Below are 23,477 nucleotides of genomic sequence, written 5' to 3' on the forward strand. Positions count from 1 at the left end.
TTCAGAATCATGCTATCGAATATGCTCAAAGCCGACGGGGCAGTTGCAGTTTGTGTAGTCCCATGCATTGCCGTTCCATGGTGGAACGTCTACCGACGGCGTTTATTTCCGAAACACCATGAGATATTGAAGACTAATGACATGCGAATTAGACAATTTGTAATTAAAAACAACAAAGAAAAGAGGGAAGAAAGAAATGAAAAATCATTCTCTTCAACCCGTTGAGTCCTCACATAAATGTATGAACATGTGAACATTTGCATTGTCATAGTCATTTGTGCATATTGGTTTGATTACAATTTACAAATACAAATTGATAAAGGAGGGAAGGAGACCTATGTACTAAAGTACTACTCTAAGAGAACCTACGTACCACACTGTCACCTCACCTAGTCCTAGCTCCATGCTGTCACTATTCACGACTTGCCTGACTAGCACAGCAGACCAGGTCGCAAGCGAGTGTGGTTGTATTTGTAATTAAGAAAATGCTTCATCAATAACATTACATTTTCAGCCATTGTTTGTTTGTTTTTTTCATCTTGAGGCAAAGCCGTCTTGAGTGTGCTGTGTTGAGTTAAAAAATAACCCATCAGGGGATTATGTTAGCTCTTGGTCATTATAACATAATATGAAAAGATGTGTAATCACATTTGGCTTTTTATTGATTTATTTTTTCTTTTTACTTTCAGGTTTGAGACTATGGATCACCACAAACTGCATTTAAGGAGTACATGCCAGCTGTGTGGAGGGCAACATGACAGGTTGTTTCCCAAAGAAAAATGGTCTGGTGTTCTCCAACCTGCCCTTGATCTTGTAGATGTGGGACAGGATAACGGTGACGTGCATCCACCTTCCATTTGTATTTTGTGTGACAGAAAAGTAACCCGATGGAATGCAAAGCAAAGGAAGAAGCAACAGTGTATTCTCAATATCTCAGTTGTAACCTTTGTTCAACATGCAGAGGACTGTGTTATCTGTCCATCGTCATCAGCAAATCAGATTGACTTGCAAACCTGGTATGAAGAGGCGCTGAAAGTGAACATAAGTAGTAGTCTTCAGGAAGAAAGACTTCATTTATTCACAGTGGATACAGAGGGAACAATTGAAAAATGTATCACAATTATGAATGATGGGTCATGGACCTTACGCTGCTACAGTAGGGTAATTGATATTCCTCTTACTCCATTCCATGATCTTCCTAAGAATCTATGTAGCCCGTGCAGAATCAGCAAATGTTTCTAATCTACTTCAGTCATGCTACATATGTCCAGGGAAGCCGGAGAGCTTTGATTTGTCTACTGCAGACTTTGGAAGCCGGCCTGTTTTCAAACACCCTGGCTGCAAGACAGTGCGTCATATTCATCGCCCTGTTTTGTCAACAGTCAGTGGTCGTTGTGGCCCATGTGCCATATACCGATACCGAAGCAGTATACAAGCCCTGATGAAGCATGTTTCAGATACATCCTCCCCTGCTGCTAGAACGAATTATAGATTTATGAGGAAAGATAAACTATCAAAGCACTTGAAACAAGCCACGAAAGACAAGACAAAAATGAAACAAAGAATAAGCAGCCTGGAAGATACTATATCCAAATTGTTTGTAGAGGAAGGTGAAGAACTTAACGAGGAAAAGCACGATACATTAACCACACTCTTTACTACTCAACAACATCATGTAGAAGAGGTTTTAGCCGAAGGAACACCACAAAGGCTGCAGTGGGATGAACAACTGAAGGCGTTATCACAAAATCCCAAACAAATGCGCTGGCACCCGGCCATACTGAGGTTTTGTGTTGCTCTGCAATCAAAATCGGCAGCTGCTTATGACTTGTTACGTGGCTCTGGATTTTTTAATCTGCCCCACAAAAACACATTGAAACAGTATACAAGTTACTGCAAAATAGATCCTGGATTCAATGAAGATTTCATCAATCATCTTATGGAGGACATTAACTTTTCTTCTCTTCCCGAGTATAAACGCAATGTCTCCATCATTATGGATGAGATGAAAGTGAAGTCGGGCCTGATTTACTCACAATCCTCACTAAAGGTAATTGGATTCACAGATCTAGGTGACTTGAACAATGAATTACAAGAGTTTGCCAAAAGATGTGGGGACACAGAGGGTCAAGAGCCAGATATGGCCTCACATGTCTTTGTTTTAATGGTTAATCTCTGTTAGTAGCTCCATGGCCAGACCCAGACTGCGACTTTAACCTGACTACACGGTCACATGACTGACACCTTCGACCCCGTAAGGTGACTACGGACCCCCCTTGACCTCTGACTGGACTTGTGTGGCTGACGGATGTGGATTACAAACCCTCTCAGAAAATCAGTCAGCATCGGGTGCATTGGGCCATTCTGAATATCGGTGAGTACCTATTTCACTGAAGTGGAGCAAATCCCACTTTATTGGCGCAGACAGCAGAATTTGTGTGGTTTTTCTTTGCAAATATTTAATCAATTGTAACGGCTGGGAGGTCACAGGGCAAAGGCCACATACATTGTATACGTGCATGCGTATTGTTCGCGCAGATAATTGTTGCGGCTGCGTATTGGCTATCAGGTCGCGGATTGGGTTTTAGCACTGATTGCAGGGAGACAGGGTTGTCTCAGGGCAATAGCGTTGAAGGGGTGAGCGACTGGCAGGGTAGTAGGTTTACGCTGCACGCATTATATGGCTCCTTGTCCCTGTGCATACTAAGCAGTGTACGGAACGCTGTACGGCATGAACAGCGGACAGTTCGACCTGTGTAGTGTCAAAGATGAAGTGAAACGGCTCAGAGAAGAAAACAAGAGTCTGGTTGAAAAACTAGACGACTTGGAGAACCGAAGTAGAAGGTGCAATCTGGTGATCTTTGGGTTGTCAGAAGTAGAGAAGGAAGATTGCCATAAAATAGTGGTCGATTTCCTTCGCTATGCTGATGCTGCTAATGACGACATAGCACAAGTCGAAAGGGTCCACAGGACACCACCTCGGCCCGTTTCCCATCTGGAAGGAAAACCAAGATAGCCAAGGAGGATTCATGTGGCGTTTGCTACCTTTGCTGCGAAGGAAAGGATCCAGAAAAAAAGCATTCCAAGCAGTCCAAGCAGTCCAAGTATCAGTAAAACAACCAGGAAACCTGTGTCTTTGTCGCAGAAGACTTATACACGTTCAGGAACTACGGAAAAAGAAACAACCCAAGTTTCTAAAGCTGAAAGAGGAAGGGAAAAAACCTTTCTTCTCATACCCGGACAAGCTGTGTTATATGGAGTCAAAGCCACAGCAACTCAACTGAGCCTAGCATCAGATGCTGGCAGCGCACAAGTCCAGGAAGCAGTTGAGGCTGAGTCTACCACGGGGGAAGAAGAGACAATTGTGGAGAGGTCTGCTTCTCCTCCCAGGCGAGTTGTCAAACACAAGGCTCCCACCACCTCTACGCGAGCCAAGAAGTCCAAGAAGTAGCTTGCCAAGGCAGTCTTTTGTGGTTGCCATGCCAAGATCTTATGCACTTGCTTATACGCAGGTATAGGCCCATCTTGCCCAAAGAATCGTGAAACACTCCTCTGTGTAGTCCTCTAAGGCACTCTTAAGTAATACGACAGTCGTTTAACAGCTCCGGCATATGGTGCTCGTACTATAGTTCTTTCCAAAATCATTTTCTTTATATTAAGCACTATTTATGCAGCTTCAGCTAATGAATGTACTCCTTCTGATCTAACTTTGTGATTTCCAAGTTTTCTCTTCCTGGAGTTTTACGTGTGTGTTAGTTTTATTCTCTCTTCCCTTTTGGGCGTTCTTCTGAAGGTTTTATCTTCTTTGCATGTGTTATTCAGCTTTGACAACCCTTTCGGTTTCGGCATTAGCTGTGGTATCACACTCTTCTCTTATGCATACTTCTAAGACTCCTGGTTTTGAGTCTAAGTTTATAACTGAGTTCTTGTTGCAGCTGTATTTATCGTTACTGTTAGTTGCAAAAAAAGAAAAGAAATACAAAGCGACAGCTGAAGTTCAGCCTTGGGATATTCAAGGCTTTTTGCGCAGCACTAGGGGACGTAGATTTTGACTTGAAAACTTTGGATCAACTGCTGGGGAAATTTTAAGCAGGTGTAAAATCGCGAAGTGATGAGTCATACAGTATAAAATCAATGCAGGCTTTGTGGTATGGTTTGCAGACATCAAACTAGTACTACATGTGAGTGCTGAAAGAGAGGTGAATAACACTGATGACCTCATCACAATCAACCCTAGGATAACTAGCTTAACACCACAAAAATTAACATTAAGATGCACCAGGTCCTACAAAGGAGTACAAGACACTCTCTATTTGTTTTTCTTTACACCATCATTTGGATACAACAACAATGGAGGTAGTTCTGCAAAAGGTGGGTGGTACATTGTATCATGAGGCAATGGAGTTATCCAGCCCACAGGGTGCCAAACATTCCCTCATCAAAGTAGGAGAATATTCCAAAGAGCAATCAGGGAGATACTTGCGTGTTCAACAACTCGATAGGCCAGAATAAATTCCCCAAATCAGGGAGGCTTATCATTATCCTCTTGTCTGGATGTGAAGAGATATACCAGTTTTTCAGGGAGCCTCCTCACAGAATTAGGGAGGGTTAGGAGCTCTGCAAACGGGGATGGCCACCTGCTAGACACTGCTCACAGACTCCTGGCTGGAGGATCCTGGGTTGGAATCCTGGCTGTCCAAAATCTTCCTCTTCAGCTGCTTGCTCCCAACGGCTGCAGCGAGGATGAAAAAAAAAAAACCAAAACATGACCTTTCAAACACATGTGATATTACCAAAATGATGCACATAATGAGATGGACAGCCAATGAAATTCTGCTACGATCAAATACTGAATGCAGGTTGTCAGTGTCTGTACAGAAGAAGAATTTTCAGTGCAAGTTTCACTGCAAGCACTTTTTGTTATGCCAGGAGGATGTAGATGTACCAGCAGTCATTTACAAAGCATGTTAGGAAAAATTTTGATCAAATATATATACAAGAATATTTATGATTATATGATAGCATCACAACTGACTGTATTTAAACCCCTCGAGGACGAGTCCCAAGTATACATGTACTTGGGCAGGCATCTATGGTAAATGCGTGTTGTAGCAAAATCAGCCCGTCCTCAACGGGTCAAATCTTACTACCAAACACTAGGAGCCCTGAATATCAAACTTAAGGTGAAACAGTGTCATCAAAGAAACATGTGATGTTCACCAACATCAAATGACCTCTGGTGAGTCACAAAACTGAGCACACACTTTAGACATTCTACATTGCAGCAAATAAATGCAGGGCGACAACCAATCAAACGTAGAAGCATGAAAGTCATGGCTGCAGGAAGTGCAGTCATTCCACGTTACGATAATCGCAAACTTCTCTTGACGGTCAATTCTTTCTGAAACGGTTTGTTCCCTTGTGACCCGGCGCTCTTACCTTCAACATGACAGACCTCTGCCTCCACTCCAAGTCCCAGGAAGAAGTCCAGCCACAGTACCTGTTTCTGAGAGAGCCGATCACCGGGACCTTTGACCTCTACTACCTGCATGGGAGAAGCATTAAATGGAATGGATGTTCTAATATGCCTGGACAAAGATGCGACTCTTGTTTAAAACAAATCAGAAAATCTTCTTCAGTCTATTACAAGAAGACTTCTTCATGAAAACTTACACATCATGGACTGTGAGACAGGAGGGTACTGATTTGAAATCCATTCTGAGCAATATTTACCTATCTGAACCTGTGTGTCTCTCACAGCATCAACCTCTTCTACCGAAGTATGGATTACCTATTATAAAACTATCAAAGCAGAATAATTTACAGAGCAGGGTGATCCAGGGGAAATGAGAACTTGTCAAAGAAACACACACATTTTCACACACCCCAATACAAGTTTACATACCAACATACTGGCACACACACACAGATACATGCTACACAGAAGGCACATGCCTCTGAGGGTGACCAGAGTTGATTCAGTCACTTTGAGAGTGGTGGCCAAAGGTGGTTTGGGTGCTGGAGGGTTAATGCCCATCTGGTTCTCATTAGATGCTATTTGGTAGGTAGGACACAAGATGAGGGTACAGTATTCCCTGTAGCCTGAATTTTCTGTGTGAGTACTATTTTCATCTTTCCAGCATAGTGAAAGAGCACTTGACTTCACCTCATTCAGAAGACAGGGGCAATCATATTACCCTTAAAGGGTGTGTACAGTTCTGGTCGAGGTGTAGATTTAGCTTTTCACATTTTGCGAGATATTCAGAAACCACTCTATGAGATGTAAGGGGGAATGCAGTTCTAAGGGGTATCAAAAGGTTATTCAACGAAAATCGGTTTTGAAATGGATGAGATATCCAAAAACAAGGTGAAACAAAGAGATTCTAATAAAGTTGTGGCATGTCGCCTTTTATTATTAGCACTTTTTTTTTGATATCTCAGCCATTTGAAAACCAATTTTCATCAAATAAACGTTGAATCCTTCTTAAAATTACATGCTCTTTCACATTTCATAAGAGGCTTTTCATTATCTCACTTAGGAATGTTCAAAACATGAATCCCTACCTCAACCAGTACTGTACAATCCCTTTAACATATGTCGGTAAAAAGTTGGAAGGAATGAGTCCTTTTCATGAAACAAATGAATTCCCTTCTCATTTTCTGAATACCATCCTCCAACTGCAACATCACAAATTGTTGGAGTCTACTCATCCAACAAATGACAACACATGGATTTAACCAAAACTATTAAAAACACATAACTTTTTAACAGATTTTCTTCAAACTGCACTTAGGTATAATACTTCTATTTCTGCATTCGCTGAATCCACATGTATATTTTGAGGTAAAATTCCCCTCTCATAAAGCTGTTTATACATTTGCACCGTCATATCATCATTTGAGTCCCAACAATATATGACAGAGGAATAGCAGACTATCACTAGAGTGAAATCTACAAGAATGAAAGCTAAAGGAAATGCTTGTCTCACTCTAAATATGTGCGTGTCAGGATTCCACATGGTGAGGTCCGGCATGCCACCCCGGCAGTGACGGTGGTCCCTCAGGATGCGTTCGGCGATGGCGCTCAAGACAAGTCCCCCGATGCAACTGATGAGACCCTGGTGAGAACAACATTGCGGGATGAAATTATACTTCCCTTGAGTGTCTTAAACACAAGAGATATATTACATGCCTTGGGTGTATTCCCATGTAGTTGTCAGACTAACAATACAGTAGACTCCCCCATTATAACTAAGTCCTCAGGACCAGCAGTATTCTTTTGATATATCTAAATTTTGTTACAACCGAACAGTAAAATATACAAAGAGAAATACATGATAATTTTGGGACCAGAATTTTTACTTTGTTGTAACGAGAATTTTGTTATCACTGTGTTCGTTATAACGGGAATACACTGTAATAATACTGTAGAGGTTATCACTGTATTATTATACAAATGATGCACACGATAGAGTGTGTTCTTCACTAACGCCACGAAATAATCCTGTGCATCATTTGTTTTATAAAATGGGTCGAAAACTAACAGCATTATTCACGTACCTTTGTGGGTCAATACCAGTCAGCTACATGTAGCACTCGCTCAAAAGTCAAGATGTCCGAAGATGTTCGTCCCAAACATTTACGCACGTCGCACTCGGAAATCCCGCACACTATAAGTACTGTACGTACGTATAAGAGTATACGTACGCCACGTGTTATGCACAAGAAAGGCCGCCGGCTGTTGTGGCAGCCCGAACTAGAAGTTGTTTACAGGATTGACAGCGCGTATAGTAGCGCGTGACGCACTTGTAACAACTGATTGAGTGCGCACTGCTAGTGTAAACATTGTGACGTACGTCAGGCCGTGCATTTACTAAGAAATTAATGCACGCACACGTGACTCATTTCAGCGCTTCCAATTGGCTACATTCTTGAACCCATTTTATAACAATAAATATCATTTGTCAAATCAATCACAAAATGAGCACAGTACAGACCCACACAGAATCTCAAAACACAGGACACAACAGGTTAAATAATAAACATACAGCACGAGGAATAGATTCAAGAAATTTAGTAAACAGTTTATTCCTATCCACAGACCTTACATACATTACATTCTACTTCTTATTAAGTAGATTCTCCAAGATCACAAGAAATACTGATCAATTTCACATTTTCAAGTTTCTAGCTGTCACAGAATAGAATATTTACTACATCCTATATAGACTAACCTTGGCGTGATTAAGATCCTTAAAGAGCTCCCAGCTGACCCCTACACAAAGGTCACCCTCATACTCCAGCCAGTTCCTAGCCAGCATGTCCTCCAGCCGCTCCCGGTCAGCCTCCCTGATCTCCGTCAGCTTATGCTGGATGGCTGCCATCCGGTTCTTGAAGAAGTGGTCTGTCCGCAAGTCTAAGGGTGCGGACTGGGAGGGGGGGGGGGGATGGGGATGTGGACAACACAATGGTTATTAACACAATTCATGAACATCATTTGATTCTTGCTACACACAGGTGCCCAATCACATGGAGGTAAATCAGATTCAACCTGTCATAAACTTAGAAAGATTTAACAATGGCATATATAATTATGCAACAGCTATTAAATGGTGATCATAGCATCTTTACAAGAACTCAGCAATGCATAGAGTGTTAAATGCACACTGAAAGCAGCTGTTTGTAAAACTTACCATAACCAAATTAATCCATGGTGGATATACAGAGTTTGACTTCTACAGCACAATGACTTCACTTGCATAAACCACATCAACCCCCCCCCCCCCCCCCCTTTGGGGGGAGGGCTCAAGCACACATATGATGTACTCATACATTCACACACTTCAGAGCACACACACACATCGGCACATCACACAACACACATCCCATCATATACAGAGAAATCACTTCATTTTCACCTGATATGGGTAGCAAAAGACATCAGGAACACTGTTATCGAAGACGATCTCCCAGAACAAGATGAAGACCAGAGTACTGTACGTGCTTCCTTCTCCATGAACTCCTGTTGGATGGGTGACATATCAAAGGGGAACATAATGCACAAATCTTCAACATGTATTACCAAAGCACAGGTGCCTTACAACAGCCTCTACTGGTCACTAGATAGCTCAAATATATCATCTCAACAATATCAAAATCAGAGTGCTGCACAAGGAACGTGCATAAAATTTGAGGGGAGCACCTAATACGTCACACATCTGAATGATTACTTGGTTACACCAGCATAGCTCACACTAGTCACCTTCCTCTCACTGTTACTTTGGGATTTATCAGGTAAACTGCTGTTTTCAATGTAGTGTGGAATTTTCCTTTCAAACTCGAGCACCACTGCTGTAATCAGACTGACAGCGAATAACTGCTACAGAGCATATTATTCCAAATATCTGATATAGCGAGAAAGTCCAGATAGCATCTCTCATTTGCAAACCATTGGAGATGTCTCTGTCAGGCACAACTGCAATACAATTTTGAGTGACATCTCAGCAAGTGGGGTCATCAAGAAGCTCTTCAACTCTACATATTTTTTGCTAATAATTGGATATCCACATATAGAGTTAACTTTCCACAAAAGGTGACAGGAAAGATTAGTCAAGTGCACAACAGAACTAAAAGTCAGATGAATATAAAAATGTCAATTTTTCATTCTCACTGCCACACCAAATGGCAGACCAATCAAGAATTTGACACAGCCCTGACATAAGTGATCAGTCTTTGAGCATCCAGGAGCAAATAGGGAGCTTGCAAGAGGGGACCCATCCCTGTTTAACCCGTTGAGGACGAGTCCCAAGTATACTCAGGCAGGTATCTATGGGAAATGCGTGTTGTAGCAAAATCAAACCGTCCTCAACGGGTTAAGATTTTTCCCAGGCTGTGGTTTGCCAACCAAGTCCTTGGTTATGCCCACACTAACCTTCAGTGTAACCCTGCTGTTTGTAGTGCTCAAGGGCTACCTGCTCCACACTACACACCACGATGCCTTCGTCAGCCTCCGTCTTCCCCTGATAAGAGCTAATGAAAGTGTTCCTCACTCCTGGTCCATGGTGGGGGAGGACTGTTCCTTTGATCAGTGCCTGAGGATAAGAAGTTAACATTATCAACTGTTTTCTAAATAACTGTATAAATGTTTTAGCTATCCCTCTGTAATAAAAAGTACACTGGTTATTTTATCAAAATCAGCCTTGCATGAGTTAACATCTTAAAATAAAGAAAAATACTAACTGTCAAAAATCAAATTAAGGTAACAACATATTTTTTTAATCTTGAAATAATTATGTGAAAATACAGCATTATAAACTTAAAAGGAGAACCCCATCATTCCTTTTAAATGTGGACTATACTAAGAAAATAAATTCATGAGTAAATATTCCAGCCTTTATTGCTAAGTATACATTTTCAGGAACATCTCCCCATGCCCATTCTATGTGGGGAATCCAGGGTGAGGGGTGGTGTGTGTCATGACTGTGCAATACAGTCAGCAAGGTGACAATTACTCGGCTGTAACCCACCAAATATTCTGTGACACAGCTATATGTGAAAATCTTTCCACATGCCCCTATTTGTCCAAACAATTTGCTCTCCAAAAACATATATGATTTATCTACATCCATTAGAAATCCACATTGATGAGATTCCAAAAATAGCATTTTTCAATGCACATAGATGTGATGTGCAGTAGGGAATTATCATAATAGATACTTCTTAGAAGAGGAATTCTCGGAACAAGATAGGGATTTCTCACCTTGGGTAGTTCCCTTATGTCGTCAAACTGGAATTCACTGGCCCTGGCCGCAAGATCCTTCTTTTTCGACTTGAGGATTTTCTTGGCACGCAGCTGTAGGGCCAGCCGATGACCTGTCCTGACATATGGGTCAGCCAGTCCTTCTTTGATGCAGTCCAAGGACTTCAAGGCACAGAAAAGAGATGGCGATTTATACTCAATCAATCTGTAACCGTATTTATACTCAATCAATCTGTAGCCTCCTAAGCCTACCACATACTTTTCAAGGGAGCTACATGTATTCTGATTTACAAACTAAATGCACTTTTGGAATATAGCATATTTTCCTCTTTTTATATACAAATTACTGACTTACATCTTTCAATACGGCTCTTCCGCAGCAGACATTTCAGTACCTACTTGTGGTTACTACTGCATATCACTGCATAATGGATAAAGCATTACACTTCATGCAACTGAAGGCATAATCTTAATGCTGATTTGTCATCACCACTTACTGATACATATTAATGTGGTTTCCTGCAACAGACATTCACTGATACCCAGATCATCACATACATCTGTTAGACTGCAGAATGAATGAGGCCATAGACTGCAAAGTGCATGGGCTTTGCTGTACCAACACTGCTTCTGCTGGATGTCAACTCCTTGAAATGGACTTCCACAGGATGTTATTGAGGCCAGTACCATAAGCACCTTTGTGTCGAGGGCCTCGAGAAGGGAATAACAGCCCAGCCAACACCATTTTTAATTCATTTTCATTTACTGGTTTATTAGTTTTATGTAATTATTTACCCTCAACAAGACAAGCCAATAAGTGACAAATGAAGGCATATTACTGCAACATGCAACGTCAACCTCTTTTGAAAGAGACATGACAATCAACACGTTGATTGTGGTCACTAACCGGGGAGAAGAAGAAGAAGAGTCACTCACCTCATGCTGTTTCTTGCAGTGCTGGTCCAGATTCAGTGCCAGTCGGTCCCACCATCCACCCCTTCGGTCCGGGCAGTAGACCGTCTGCTGGAGCATGGAGCGCAGCATCTCCACCGCCTCGCCATAGCGACGCTGCTTCTGCAAGATGTCGACTCCTTGGTACTGTATGTGACTGTACACCCAGCCCGCCGTGAAGCAGCGAAGAAATGTCGGTAGTGATTTGTCTTGTCTACTTGTTGAAGAAAAAGCAAGCAAACAAACAAGAAATATGAGGGAAACAAAAGTTAATTTCACATTGTCTACATGATACTCCTTTATTCTCTTTTCATGCAATCATAAAAGACATCATGTATATGTGTACAAGTGAAATAACACATTCCTCTACACTGCTTCACCATTTTTTTTTACAATCGAAAATATATTTCCAAGGGTGTTGCGATGATGTGCATATCTTATAACATCACAATGTACATATTGATGATCATAACCACCACTGCAAGTTTTCATGAGCAAAGAGGTGCTGGCATTTAAGGGTCATCTCATGCATCAAAAGAATTTAAAACATTTAGCACCAGAAGAGCTGTGACAGACATACATCTTTTATCATAGCAAGGATAACACTTGTGGCTACAACTTGCAGGATGGTATCCTGACAGTTCTAGTGATTTACATTTTCACTTTTCAATGTCTTTACTGGTGTATTTCTGCATATCTCCTGCTTGCTTCACAAAGAGAATACATAGCAATTTAGTTTAAAGTGTGCTCTCAATTTATCTGATGCTAGTGATAGCGATACTAAAGGTCTGCCTCTTCTACCAACCGCAGTATATCTTCATCCTTGAGAATTTCCCCTGCAGCAGCCATTGCTGATGTCTGGAGCCTCTCCGCAAGGTCAAAGTCGTTGATCCCGAGAGCATCTGCGATATCATTCTCGTACTGCAAGGCAACTTCATACCTGTTTGGTTTTTTTTTTGTCAAAAACGAGGATATTGATGCTGGTTTATCCCATATGAGACATGCAAATCCACACATTAGCAATTTTTCTCTCCTGTTTGAACAATCAAATTTTAAAAATAGGCTATGTAACATCTACATAAATCACTTCAAATAGTGAAAGCACTTGCCTCTGTACTCATGGGATATTTCAAGATCTTAAATCTATCAAAACACACTAAGAGGAATGTTGCCATTAAATAGCATAAAAGCATGAAGATTTGTCATCAAATTCTCGGGAAAAGCTTGCAACACATTTATTATCATGCTCAGAAATATGGGTGGCAATAGACAGGTACACGTACCTCAACAGATCTTCCCTGGTGGTAAAGAAGCTTCTACTTCTGTTGACAGTGTAGACCGGATAACTTACTCTGCCCATATTCACAAGTAGCTCCGTTTGTCTATCAAGAGACAGATACATACAAAAGCACAAACATAATACACACTTGCGTATAATACTGCCTATTACGTAAATGAGGTCAAAATCAAAGTGGAAAAAAAAACTTCCTACTTAATCAGCAGTATCAGATTAGCTTCAATTATCACACAGTGCAAGAACTAATCAAGAGAGAGAAAAAAAGGCCATCATTACTTTTAACCTGTTGAGGACGAGTCCCGAGTATACTAGGGCAGGTGTCTTTGGGAAATGCATGTTGTAGCAAAATCAGTCTGACCTCAACGGGTTGATACCACATCAAACAGATATGATCATGGATTTCCACACAACCCTCCCCTCCCCCCCCCCCCCCCCCCCCCACACACACACACACAAAATGAAGCTGTAAGGCTCAAAATTAATGAAACTGCAGTAAAGAAGACATACACAGAATATGTTATATATTTCAGTGTTTTTATCATTGTGAATTTTGCAAGTGAACAGATGTTCAGAAAATAAACATCTCGCACAAATTTTACATCTCATAATGCAAATTCACAGTATGTTGTCACCAAGGTGGGAAAGCAATGATTTTTCTCTTGAAAAGGGATACTTCAATATGACTCTCGATCACACATTCAACCTTCATTTAATTGTCTTCGTAGTCCCAATTCATGAAAGATCATATTCACGAAATATGGAAACCGTGCACTGTAAACGTGCATAGCTAAATTTCTTGATTAGCAGTCAGAAACATTCTCAGAATCACACCTGGAAATATGAACATGACCTCTCATTCATGACAGCTGGAGTATCACATTGAAAAATATGATGATGATGATGATGATGATGATGATGATGATGATGATGATGCGGTTGTAAACAACTAGTCATGGAACTTAATTTTCTGTGACAAACATGTCAACATCAAAAATGTACATATATAAAAAATGGATATGGACAAAAGGCCTAACAATCTTCAAATACTGATGCTGCTGACTGTAGCAGCTTCAAAAAAAAAAAAGTCAAATTGGACAGTCGAAAGAGACGAAAAGACTGGCACGCAATCCAGACAGCTTTCATTCTAGTATGGTCAGTACATATGCAGACTCTGAAACCTGCCTGTGGGCACGGCAAACTTACAGGGCGGACTGTCCAGCACTCCCTTTCTCGTCATCCACAAGATCTTGTCTGACCAGTGAGAAGATGAGGATGATTCTGTTGAAGACTGTCCTTGGCTCTCTGTTGAGCTTCACACATTGACCGAGGAGTTTCTTTGCTCTGTAAACCATATGATGGCAGTTACACATCCATTATTTATCAGTAATGTCACAAATTGCTATATAAACATTTCTGTTGGAAATGAAAGATGTCCAGTATTAGTAACTCTTCTTTATGTCATATGATTAATTTCGATTTCAGTTGAGCTGGATCATCGCTACATATATTTTTTTGGGGGGGTGACAGCATTATATAAACTCAATTACATGTACAAATTAACAAAATAAGTTTCTTTTTAAAAAAGACAAACTTAAATAATCTCCAAGAGGAATTTAACACTCTTTTTCTAATACACAGTGAAAAGTACAAACTTTTAAGTAAGGCATACTGATGCAAAATATGTTTCACCAGGGCAGAAGAAACTTTGCTGGAAATGAGTACACAAACGCATTTCCATCTGGTCCACGTTTCCTGTCAGAAATTTTCGCTGACACTGGCAAAAGACATTTATTCAACAGAATAAATGTTTTCATGGTATAGTACCATAGAATGCACAAAAAGGATGTTAAACTCACTTCTTCAGCACGACAGCATTCATGTTAGAGGCAAAGATGGACCGCTGACTAGTGGAATACTTGATGATGGCAGACACAAGCTCCTCCTTCTGGCTCAATCGGCCTGCCCCAGCCCCTCCCACCTTCAGATCCTTGGCTAGCTGCTTTAGGTCGGGGGCCATCAGGAGCTTCAGGGTCACGCCCAAGTCTTCCAGTAAAGTCTCTGGTGATTTAAAACAAAAAAGACATCAATGGACACAGTGAACCCACTCTAGCAAAGATCACTCTACTGCTACGGCAGAAGGCATTCGATGACATATTGTTGATCAAATTGCACAACCAATAAAGGTTTTGAAGATGTTAAATCAATCTTGCACAAAGAAAGGCTGTATACTCTCATAGGTGGTTGCTACATTTGAACAAAGTGTCTGAATGATTTGTGTAAACATATCATTATGACTACCTTTGAAGATGTCAAACTGGCCGACATACAGAGCTTGTCTTGCAGTAATAATACCTACATCATCACAAGCCTCAATTACTCTACAGGTAGAGTATTACGAGTTAGCTTGAATATGTTTAGGTAACTGCAGAAGAGAAACTACACTTACAAATGAAAATGCCCCGAAAGAGACACAATGATACTATAAAGTTAAGATTGGTGCCAAATCTAACCAGCTGGGAAGTCTTTTTAAGCTGGAGCAGGGGAGGAAAAATATCTGCAGTCATGGCACTAATGTACATAGTACATAATTATGATAATCAGTTTAAAGGATTCCTACAAAGGTGTGGCCTGATGAAAGCGCAGAAGCTGCTAACTGCTACCCAGTCTTTTCATTTTTGGCCTCATTCTACTTACCTGTCATGACGAGGCCACTGCTGATCAACTGGTTGAAAAGAGGCTTCAAATTGGCAGCTATTCTTGGGTAGTCTATCTTTGATATCCGAAACCAAGTGTACTTGCGCTGGAACAATCGCACATACAGCTGTTGTGCAGGTCCTTTAAAAAGTGAGAAAAAAGTAACAGACAAAACATGCACACCTTTTGATCAGCTACACCAACAATGATTCTGCAACTACTGTAAACAGAGTCTGAAATCTCCTTGAAGTGAGAGGTTGGTATGCATGACGTAAGTACAGTAGACCATGACAACAGACAGTCTGTGTCACTTTTCTTACCTTATCAGCAGAAGTATAGCTTATATAAAACATTTAGCCCTGCACACTAATCATTCAAATGGATACATAACATATTTTTTCCATTACTATTCAAATAAATTACAGATTGTAAGTTTCTTTGTTAATATCATAGTAAAAGAACTTTTTTTCTTGATTTTTTAAAATATAGTTTTGAGTGAGCAGGAGGGTGCAGTTTTTACCTGAGAGGCTGTTGAACTTTGACACCTGTGCATGATCCTCTTCATTGAAGAGATGAGCATCAAACGTGTTCTTGAGGACAGCATTCAGGATGAGTTTGAAGTTGACCATGAAGTACGGCTCCCGTGGTTTGTGTGGACTTCCAGGGCCCTCTGAACGCGAGGGTGATGCCCCACTAATGCTGGACCTTGCTGGTGAGCTGACCGATTGAGTGGGCGAACCAAATGGCCCAGATCTGGATGGTGGTGTGGTGGGTAAGACTTTGGAAGGGGAGCCATGTCCAGGAGGCCCGACAGTGGAGGGTGAACTTTTATTAATACCAGATCTTGTTGGTGAGTTGACTAATTGACTGGGTGAACCAAATGGCCCAGATCTTAGTGGTGGTGTGGTTGGCAGGACTTTGGGAGGAGTTTTATACCCAGGCCTGAGGTGGGAAGGTGAACTGTTCTTAGTCTGGCCCACTCTTGATGGTGAACCCAGTGACCCTGATTTCGACCTAAACTTGACCGGAGTGCCCACTGCTTTCAAGTTCTTTGGAGATGTTACCTTCGTGGATTTGAAGTTCCTACGGGGCGATGAAATTGCTTCTGATGAAGTGCCTGGGATCTCCTTACTCGACACCTCTGTATGCTTCCACGTGGGAGTGTTGCTGAATAAAACAGCAGGGAGGTCATCTCCGCTGCTATCCGACACATCCCCAGTCTGTTGGGAGTCTGCAGATTGGTAGTGGTCATCACTGGACGTTGGACCATTTGTCTTCCCCTGGATTGAATTAACGGATGTCAGGTTGTCATCATGAGACTGTTCCTTCATCTGAATTGATTCTAGTTTTCTTTTTCTAATAGCAGAGATACTCAAGGATGGACGGTAGAGGAGTTCCTTATTTTTGTCCGTTCGCACTAAATTATTTTCAACAACATTTGTTTCTGTAACAGACACTTTCATGGGGCTCATCTTACATTTTGGCTGAGATGCAGAATGCTTTGTCCCAATATCAGTACGACTGAAGTATGGTGATTTCACAACTTTCGTGGATTTTGGTGCAGGCTCACTCATGGCTGAGGCATCACTCTTTTGGTAAGAAGTAGCAGTTGAATCTGCCTTGCCTGATGAGTTTTTTCGGAACTTCAAGCTCAGCTTTGATTTCCTCTCATTTGATGGTCCAGCCCTCCCTGAGACGTGGGATGTAGTACATGTTTGGGAATCTGATGAATCCTCAGATGTTTCCTTAGCTGTTTGCACCTTTCTACTGACTCCAGTAACATCAGACACTGATCTACTAAAGGAGTGGATTTCAGTCTGGTCTGAAAAGTCTGGGTCACTTATTGATCTTTGCACATGCATTGTGCAGGCTTCACTGGCAGAGGAGCTGGAAGAACTATGTCCGTACAGAGGGCTGGACTCAAACTTGTCCTGCAGTCGGCGTCTTACCCGTCTATCCTTGGCATCCTCCCTAACTTCAGCTACTCTCCTTGCATTATGAGGAGAACACTCCCGTTTGGCATCTTTGGTAGGACTAGTGTTCTTTGCCAGGCAGTCAGAGTCAAGGTGCCTGTTGATGTCTGATAACTTGACCTGCTGTGAGCACACCGGGCATGCAGTGTATGTTGGTGGCTTAGCCTTGGCAAAGAATGCCTTGATCGAGCCCGATGCTTCCCTCGTCGACCCTGACCCAGGAGCTGGGCAACTTGAGCTCTTTGACATAGACACTGGTGAGTTGACATGCTTCCGGACTTCAGTGAGAGAGAGTTTGCGCTTCCCTCTCCTTGGTGACAAAGACGAAACTCTTTTTCGCTTCTTTCTTGGTGTGAGAGGGCTTCTTGGAGAAGTCTCCATGTGAGATTATACATATAGAAGTCTTGATATAATGATTCACTGATGTCTGAGCAACTTCTGAATGTCAGTATGATTCCACCATGTCCACATTGATGAGTTGTATTTACTCGGACATCCCTTGACACTCGAGAGCTCTTGTACATGCTGTAAACACACAAAATGCACAAAATTTAATCATAATTGAGAAATACATCTGTACAAACAAGAAGGTTATCCAGTGCTTCACAAAAGTTGAACAGAAATATAGTTTAGCAACTTTTGAAGCCCAATGAGCATTAACCAGTATGTTCTATGTCACAGCAAGCAAAACATATAAGATGCATTGTTACAATGGTACAAACCAAAATTATAAACAAGGCAAGTGCTAAAATGTGTCTCGCCCATTCGCGTAGAAGAAATTAATGAACTCCTGAAAGTTCATTGACCCCGCCTATGACCTTTGACCTTATGGTGACCTTCAACTCCCCAAGGGACATTTACCAGCCAAGTTTGGTCACAAACGGACGAAGGGATCAAAAGTTATGAGCCATAATTGAAACTCGCCGTAAAAACTTAACATTGGGCCCTAAAAGTTTGTTGACCCCTGTCTGTGACTTTTGACCTTGTGGTGACCTTCAACTTCCCAAGGGACATCTACCATTCAAGTTTGGTCACAAACGGACATATGGATCAAAAGTTATGAGCCATAATTGAAACTCGCTGTAAAAACTTAGCATTGGGCCCTAGAAGTTTGTTGACCCCTGTCTGTGACTTTTGATCTGTGGTGACCTTCAACTCCCCAAGAGACATCTACCATTCAAGTTTGGTCACAAACGGACATATGGATCAAAAGTTATGAGCCATAATCAAAACGCGCCGTAAAGCTTTTAACATTGGGCCCTAAAAGTTCGTTGATGCTTGTCTGTGACCTTTGACCTTGTGGTGACCTTCAACTCCCCAAGGAACATCTACCAGTCAAGTTTGGTCACAAACAGACATACATCAAAAGTTATGAGTCATAATCGAAACGTACCATAAAAACTTGACATTGTGCTTTAAAGTTCATTGACCCCTGCCTGTGACCTTTGAACTTGAGGTGACCTTCATATTTGGTAAAATGTGTAACTTTGTATCACCACTCTTTCCTCCACGTTTGATTGAAATTGAAGTCCTCAGTAGAGAGTTATTCAAGTTTTTGTAGCGTTACGGACGGACGGACAGATGCCGTAGGCGATCCATTCATCTCCCCTCACCTCTGGTGGGCTCGATAATGATGTCATTTCTGTACAGATATGTTTTGCATGGTTTTACACATGTCATTTTGCCCTGAAGTGTCACAGGCACATTGTCCTTGTTGAGGTCAATTGCAAGAGATAGTGACATAATGGGCTGAATTCAGGAAGGTGGTTTAAACTTTAGACCATGGTACAAAATTTGTACCATGGTCTAAAATTAGCGTGAAATAGGCGTACCTTTGACATGCGTGTATCAATGCGCATTTGCTACTGGACGTCTCCTGTTGGTGTACACAATCTGTCAATCGTATTTACGCAGAAGAAATCTGCATAGACCATGGTTTAAACCATGGTTTTAATTGTACTGCCTTCCTGAAATCGGGCCAATGTGTCTTACAAGTAGAAGGAAGTATGTCAATTAAAACACTTTCTATCTTCTTTTGATTTCATCAAAGAAAGACTTGGCTCACGAAAATAGAAAAAAAAAGAAGAATGTCTCCAGTGATATTCTCAACTACCAATTTATACACTGTCTTATAGTATACTGTATCATACCAATCCTAGTGTGTGCGGGTTTTTCTTTCTCTCTCTCTCTCAGGTACTATAGAGTAAATTTTCCCCGCATTAAGGATGTAGTCTATTTTTACTAATGCAAGACCATCCAATCTCAACTAGCACTGGAATCCATTTTTCAAATCTTGAAGGTGAGATAGAGAAGACAAGGTTATGTCATAACTTTATAGTTTAGAATACCAGACGTCTAGATGTCTATTGTTAATTGCAACGATCTGCTGTTCTGAAAAGAAGAGATGAACATTTTATAATTACGATTAGACTATGTACATCTAGAGGTAATTTACAGGCAAACTCCAAATGTCGCAGGAAAACATAGAAAAAGAAAGTTTAGACTTAGGCCTAAATTAATTTTAGAGTCATCTAGTAGGCAGTACATTTGATATGGTTTATGAGTGTGTGATTTGCAGTCCCACACAGCCACAGATTGGAACGCACTACCATTGATATTATAGTCACTGGCATCACAAACAAGGACTCCTTCAAAACAGTAACACTCCACTACATCCAAGACTATAGAGCAAAGCAACTAGTTTCTTAACCCCGGCGCGGGGCGCTGTAACCAGTACAGTGTAGGTTGGGGTCGTTGGTGCGGTTAGTGAATGGATGAATGTACTTTAGTATGGGATTGTCTGAGAGGCAGTTATGTTGGACTAAAATGCCATGGTCAGTCAGAAACTGCGGGATTAAACCCTCACGGACTAGCTGATTTCAAGTTGACTTGAATTGAATTGAATTGAATTTATTCGTTTCATTTCCATTTTTACATTGCATTGTTGTTTACGTATTGACACATAATATTACAGCCTGTATCAGCATGAATTGACAGAATATAGGGTACTTATACAAACGGAAATGGGGTGACCCAACTAAAAGCATAGCTTGTAAAATTTGTAGGTCACCATGACAAGTAATATTCATAATTATGTACAGAGTCATTGAGAATATAACATATTACAGACTCCTGAAACATATTTATATAACTTGTACATATTCACATCTTAAAGGTAGTAAACATGAATGAGATAGAGAGGTAGAGAGGTAGAGAAGGAGAGAATGAGAGAAATAGAGGAAATAAAGAGAAGAACTGAAGGGGAGAGAGAGAGAGGGGGAAGAAAAAGAAAGAAAGAAAGAGAAAAAATAAACAGTGGAATTAAAATAAATAAGAATTCCCCATGAATAATATACCATGTAAAAATTGAAATAAGATTACCTTATAGGGTAAAAGTGTCCAGATGTCTGGTATAGGATTATAAAAACTAGTTACATCGTAACATATTTACTCAGAAGACTTAGTTTTAATTTGTATTTGAATGTTTTGAGGCTTGTGGTTTATTGACGAGAATAGGCTAAAGAATTCCAATATTTTGGTCCAGCGAAAGCAAGTGTATTGACTGTGTTTAAAGTTGGTTAACTATTAAATGGATGGCAGGTGGTAAGAAGAAGACTGCCGAGTGTATTGTGCACTTGTTCATAGTTACTAGTTTCTACAATGTAAGCCTCTCTCTCCACGCTGTCAACATCAGCTCAACCCCGGTCAAACGTCCGGTTGGCCCCTCGGCCTGGGCCTGCATTTATAGGGGTGTTGGACAGTATCAACAAAGAAGAAGAAGAAGAAGAAGACAAAGAAGAAGAAGAAGAAGAAGAAGAAGAAGAAGAAGTAGAAGAAGAAGAAGACAAAGAAGAAGAAGAAGAAGAAGAAGAAGAAGAAGAAGAAGAAGAAGAAGAAGAAGAAGAAAGGAAGAAGAAGATCTGATAATTTGATATCTGCTTACTCTACATACAACTTACAAGTCTACTCTAATATCATTAACAACGTCAACGTGTGATCACTATCGGCCCACTATTGTCCCTACCAATAAGTATTAATACGATTACCAAATGTGAAAATTACTAGAATCTATGTCTAACAGTAACAGTTGGACGTGACAATGTCAATGATGTTCACAAGAGGCACACAGGATCAGGAGGAGCGAAGTCTGTGTTCAAGAAGCTAACTAGTAACACCAATCTCTAGCAGTGGGACTGCAATTCAAATCACACATTGGTTGTTTAGCTTCATAAATTACGCTTTATTCTTACTTAGACGTCCACGTATGATTGAACATTGCCACGCTCCAGTGTTTCGAATGAATTCATAACAATCAACTGGTAAAATAAATTTACGGAATCACAGAATGAGATGGTGGATCCCCTCGATTACGATGCTACCCGATGAGATGGTCGCCGTCGTCTGCATGCACCACACCACCGTTTGTTACCGACAGACAAGCCGTAACATGCATCAGAAATACATGAGGATCTAGATAGCGAACGCATGGGTATTCTGCCCTCAGTAGGCCTTCATGTACATGTATTGTTAGGCAAGAAAATAATGGATGACATTGAGGGCACTTGAAATAAACACTTTATAAGTTTACATGAATGGGGTTCTATCAACCTCCTTGGTTCTGTTATCTAGACAACGATAATAATGTGTTCAAAATGATGATTTGACGATGATTTATTTATTTGTGAATTTTATTGACTCTTTCGACCCCCTCTCGGGGTATGAGAGTACAAACAAGGAATATAAATAACAATATGACAAACCAGTGAATACAATACTTGAAGATTACACAAAGCGACACAAAAGATATACAAGATAATATACTATGAGAATACAAACATGAATAAAATGAAAAGATACACAGACAATCTACATGTAAATAGCAGAATATTACAAATTTAACAAAGAAGGTTGCTTCACTAACCTACCGCTGCGTGTCCGTGTAGGACCAACTCTTTTTGTACTATCTATGGTGCTTGTGCGATTATCTTTTTCAGTGTTTTTAGAAAACTGGGACATGATAAGACAAGTAAATCTTGCTAAATTTTTCAACTGAGAGGTACTTTTAGTATCAAAAAGCTCTGTCATGTGCAAAGCACTTGGAAACCTAATTTTGGTTAACTTTTGAGGCAGATACAAACGTCTCTCCCTTTGGAAATAAGGGCAAACAAAAATATAATGAAACTCATCTCCTACGTGAGACGACAAGCAGAGTGTATACACTGCATATCACAATGTGATGTGTTCGCATTAAATCGACCATTGTTTACAGGAAATTTATGCGATCTTCACAGAAACTTACATAAACTAAAAGCATCAGATTTATTTAGGGTGATGAAACAATTTTCAAAAACATGGCTGCTTTTAAATATTCTATAATTTGTACAAACACGATTTTGACCATGCTGCGACTCCCCATTCCTGACAAAAAAACATCATTCAGTCTTAGTTTTAGCAAGTTAACGTTTAAACACAATCTGATTTTTTTTTAGCGACAACTGCGCCTATCAAAGTTCCACTTGATCCCCCAGAACTCGATCATATAGAAAAATCGTTCGTTGATTTTTATATCTAAGCAAAACATATATTAAACATCGAGCGCATTGTTATTACTGGCTAAAACTTCCTCCACTAGCAATCTAATAGACCTATAGTAGTCATTCATTTTCTTTAGACCGATATAAAGTGTCGGGAAATTAATAATAAGTTGAAATTCATCGTTGACTTCAAGTAAAATGCGATTCTTTTTTTAAGTTCATTATGACTGATTTAATGATCAGCATAATATTTCTTACAGGGCATATAA

At 40.6% G+C, this 23,477-nt stretch overlaps 1 protein-coding gene across 1 annotated transcript; it reads right to left on the minus strand.

Annotated features, from left to right (window-relative positions):
• Positions 1-4,640: 4,640 nt before the first annotated feature.
• LOC139739966 (fanconi-associated nuclease 1-like) lies at positions 4,641-18,055 on the minus strand. The gene is made up of 14 exons (XM_071650564.1): positions 16,222-18,055; positions 15,702-15,842; positions 14,864-15,065; positions 14,211-14,348; positions 12,994-13,092; positions 12,516-12,650; positions 11,696-11,924; positions 10,760-10,921; positions 9,932-10,091; positions 8,919-9,022; positions 8,235-8,429; positions 6,990-7,118; positions 5,440-5,545; positions 4,641-4,732 (listed from the first exon to the last, which is right to left on the minus strand). Exons 1-14 carry the CDS (start codon positions 18,053-18,055, stop codon positions 4,641-4,643), a joined length of 3,726 nt encoding a protein of 1,241 aa, XP_071506665.1.
• Positions 18,056-23,477: the final 5,422 nt, after the last annotated feature.

Source organism: Diadema antillarum, unplaced genomic scaffold (genome assembly GCF_040938485.1).
Source record: "Diadema antillarum isolate AM-2024a unplaced genomic scaffold, OU_Dant_1.0 seq00000822_RagTag, whole genome shotgun sequence".
Classification (NCBI taxonomy): domain Eukaryota; kingdom Metazoa; phylum Echinodermata; class Echinoidea; order Diadematoida; family Diadematidae; genus Diadema; species Diadema antillarum.

Coding starts and splice junctions, on each gene's coding strand:
- LOC139739966 (XM_071650564.1), bottom strand. CDS start 18,055: ATGGAGACTTCTCCAAGAAGCCCTCTCACACCAAGAAAGAAGCGAAAA. Junction 15,066..15,701: donor CAGTGGCCTCGTCATGACAG/GTAAGTAGAATG, acceptor TTAAATCACCAG/AGACTTTACTGGAAGACTTG. Junction 7,119..8,234: donor AGGATCTTAATCACGCCAAG/GTTAGTCTATAT, acceptor TGTTCTCACCAG/GGTCTCATCAGTTGCATCGG.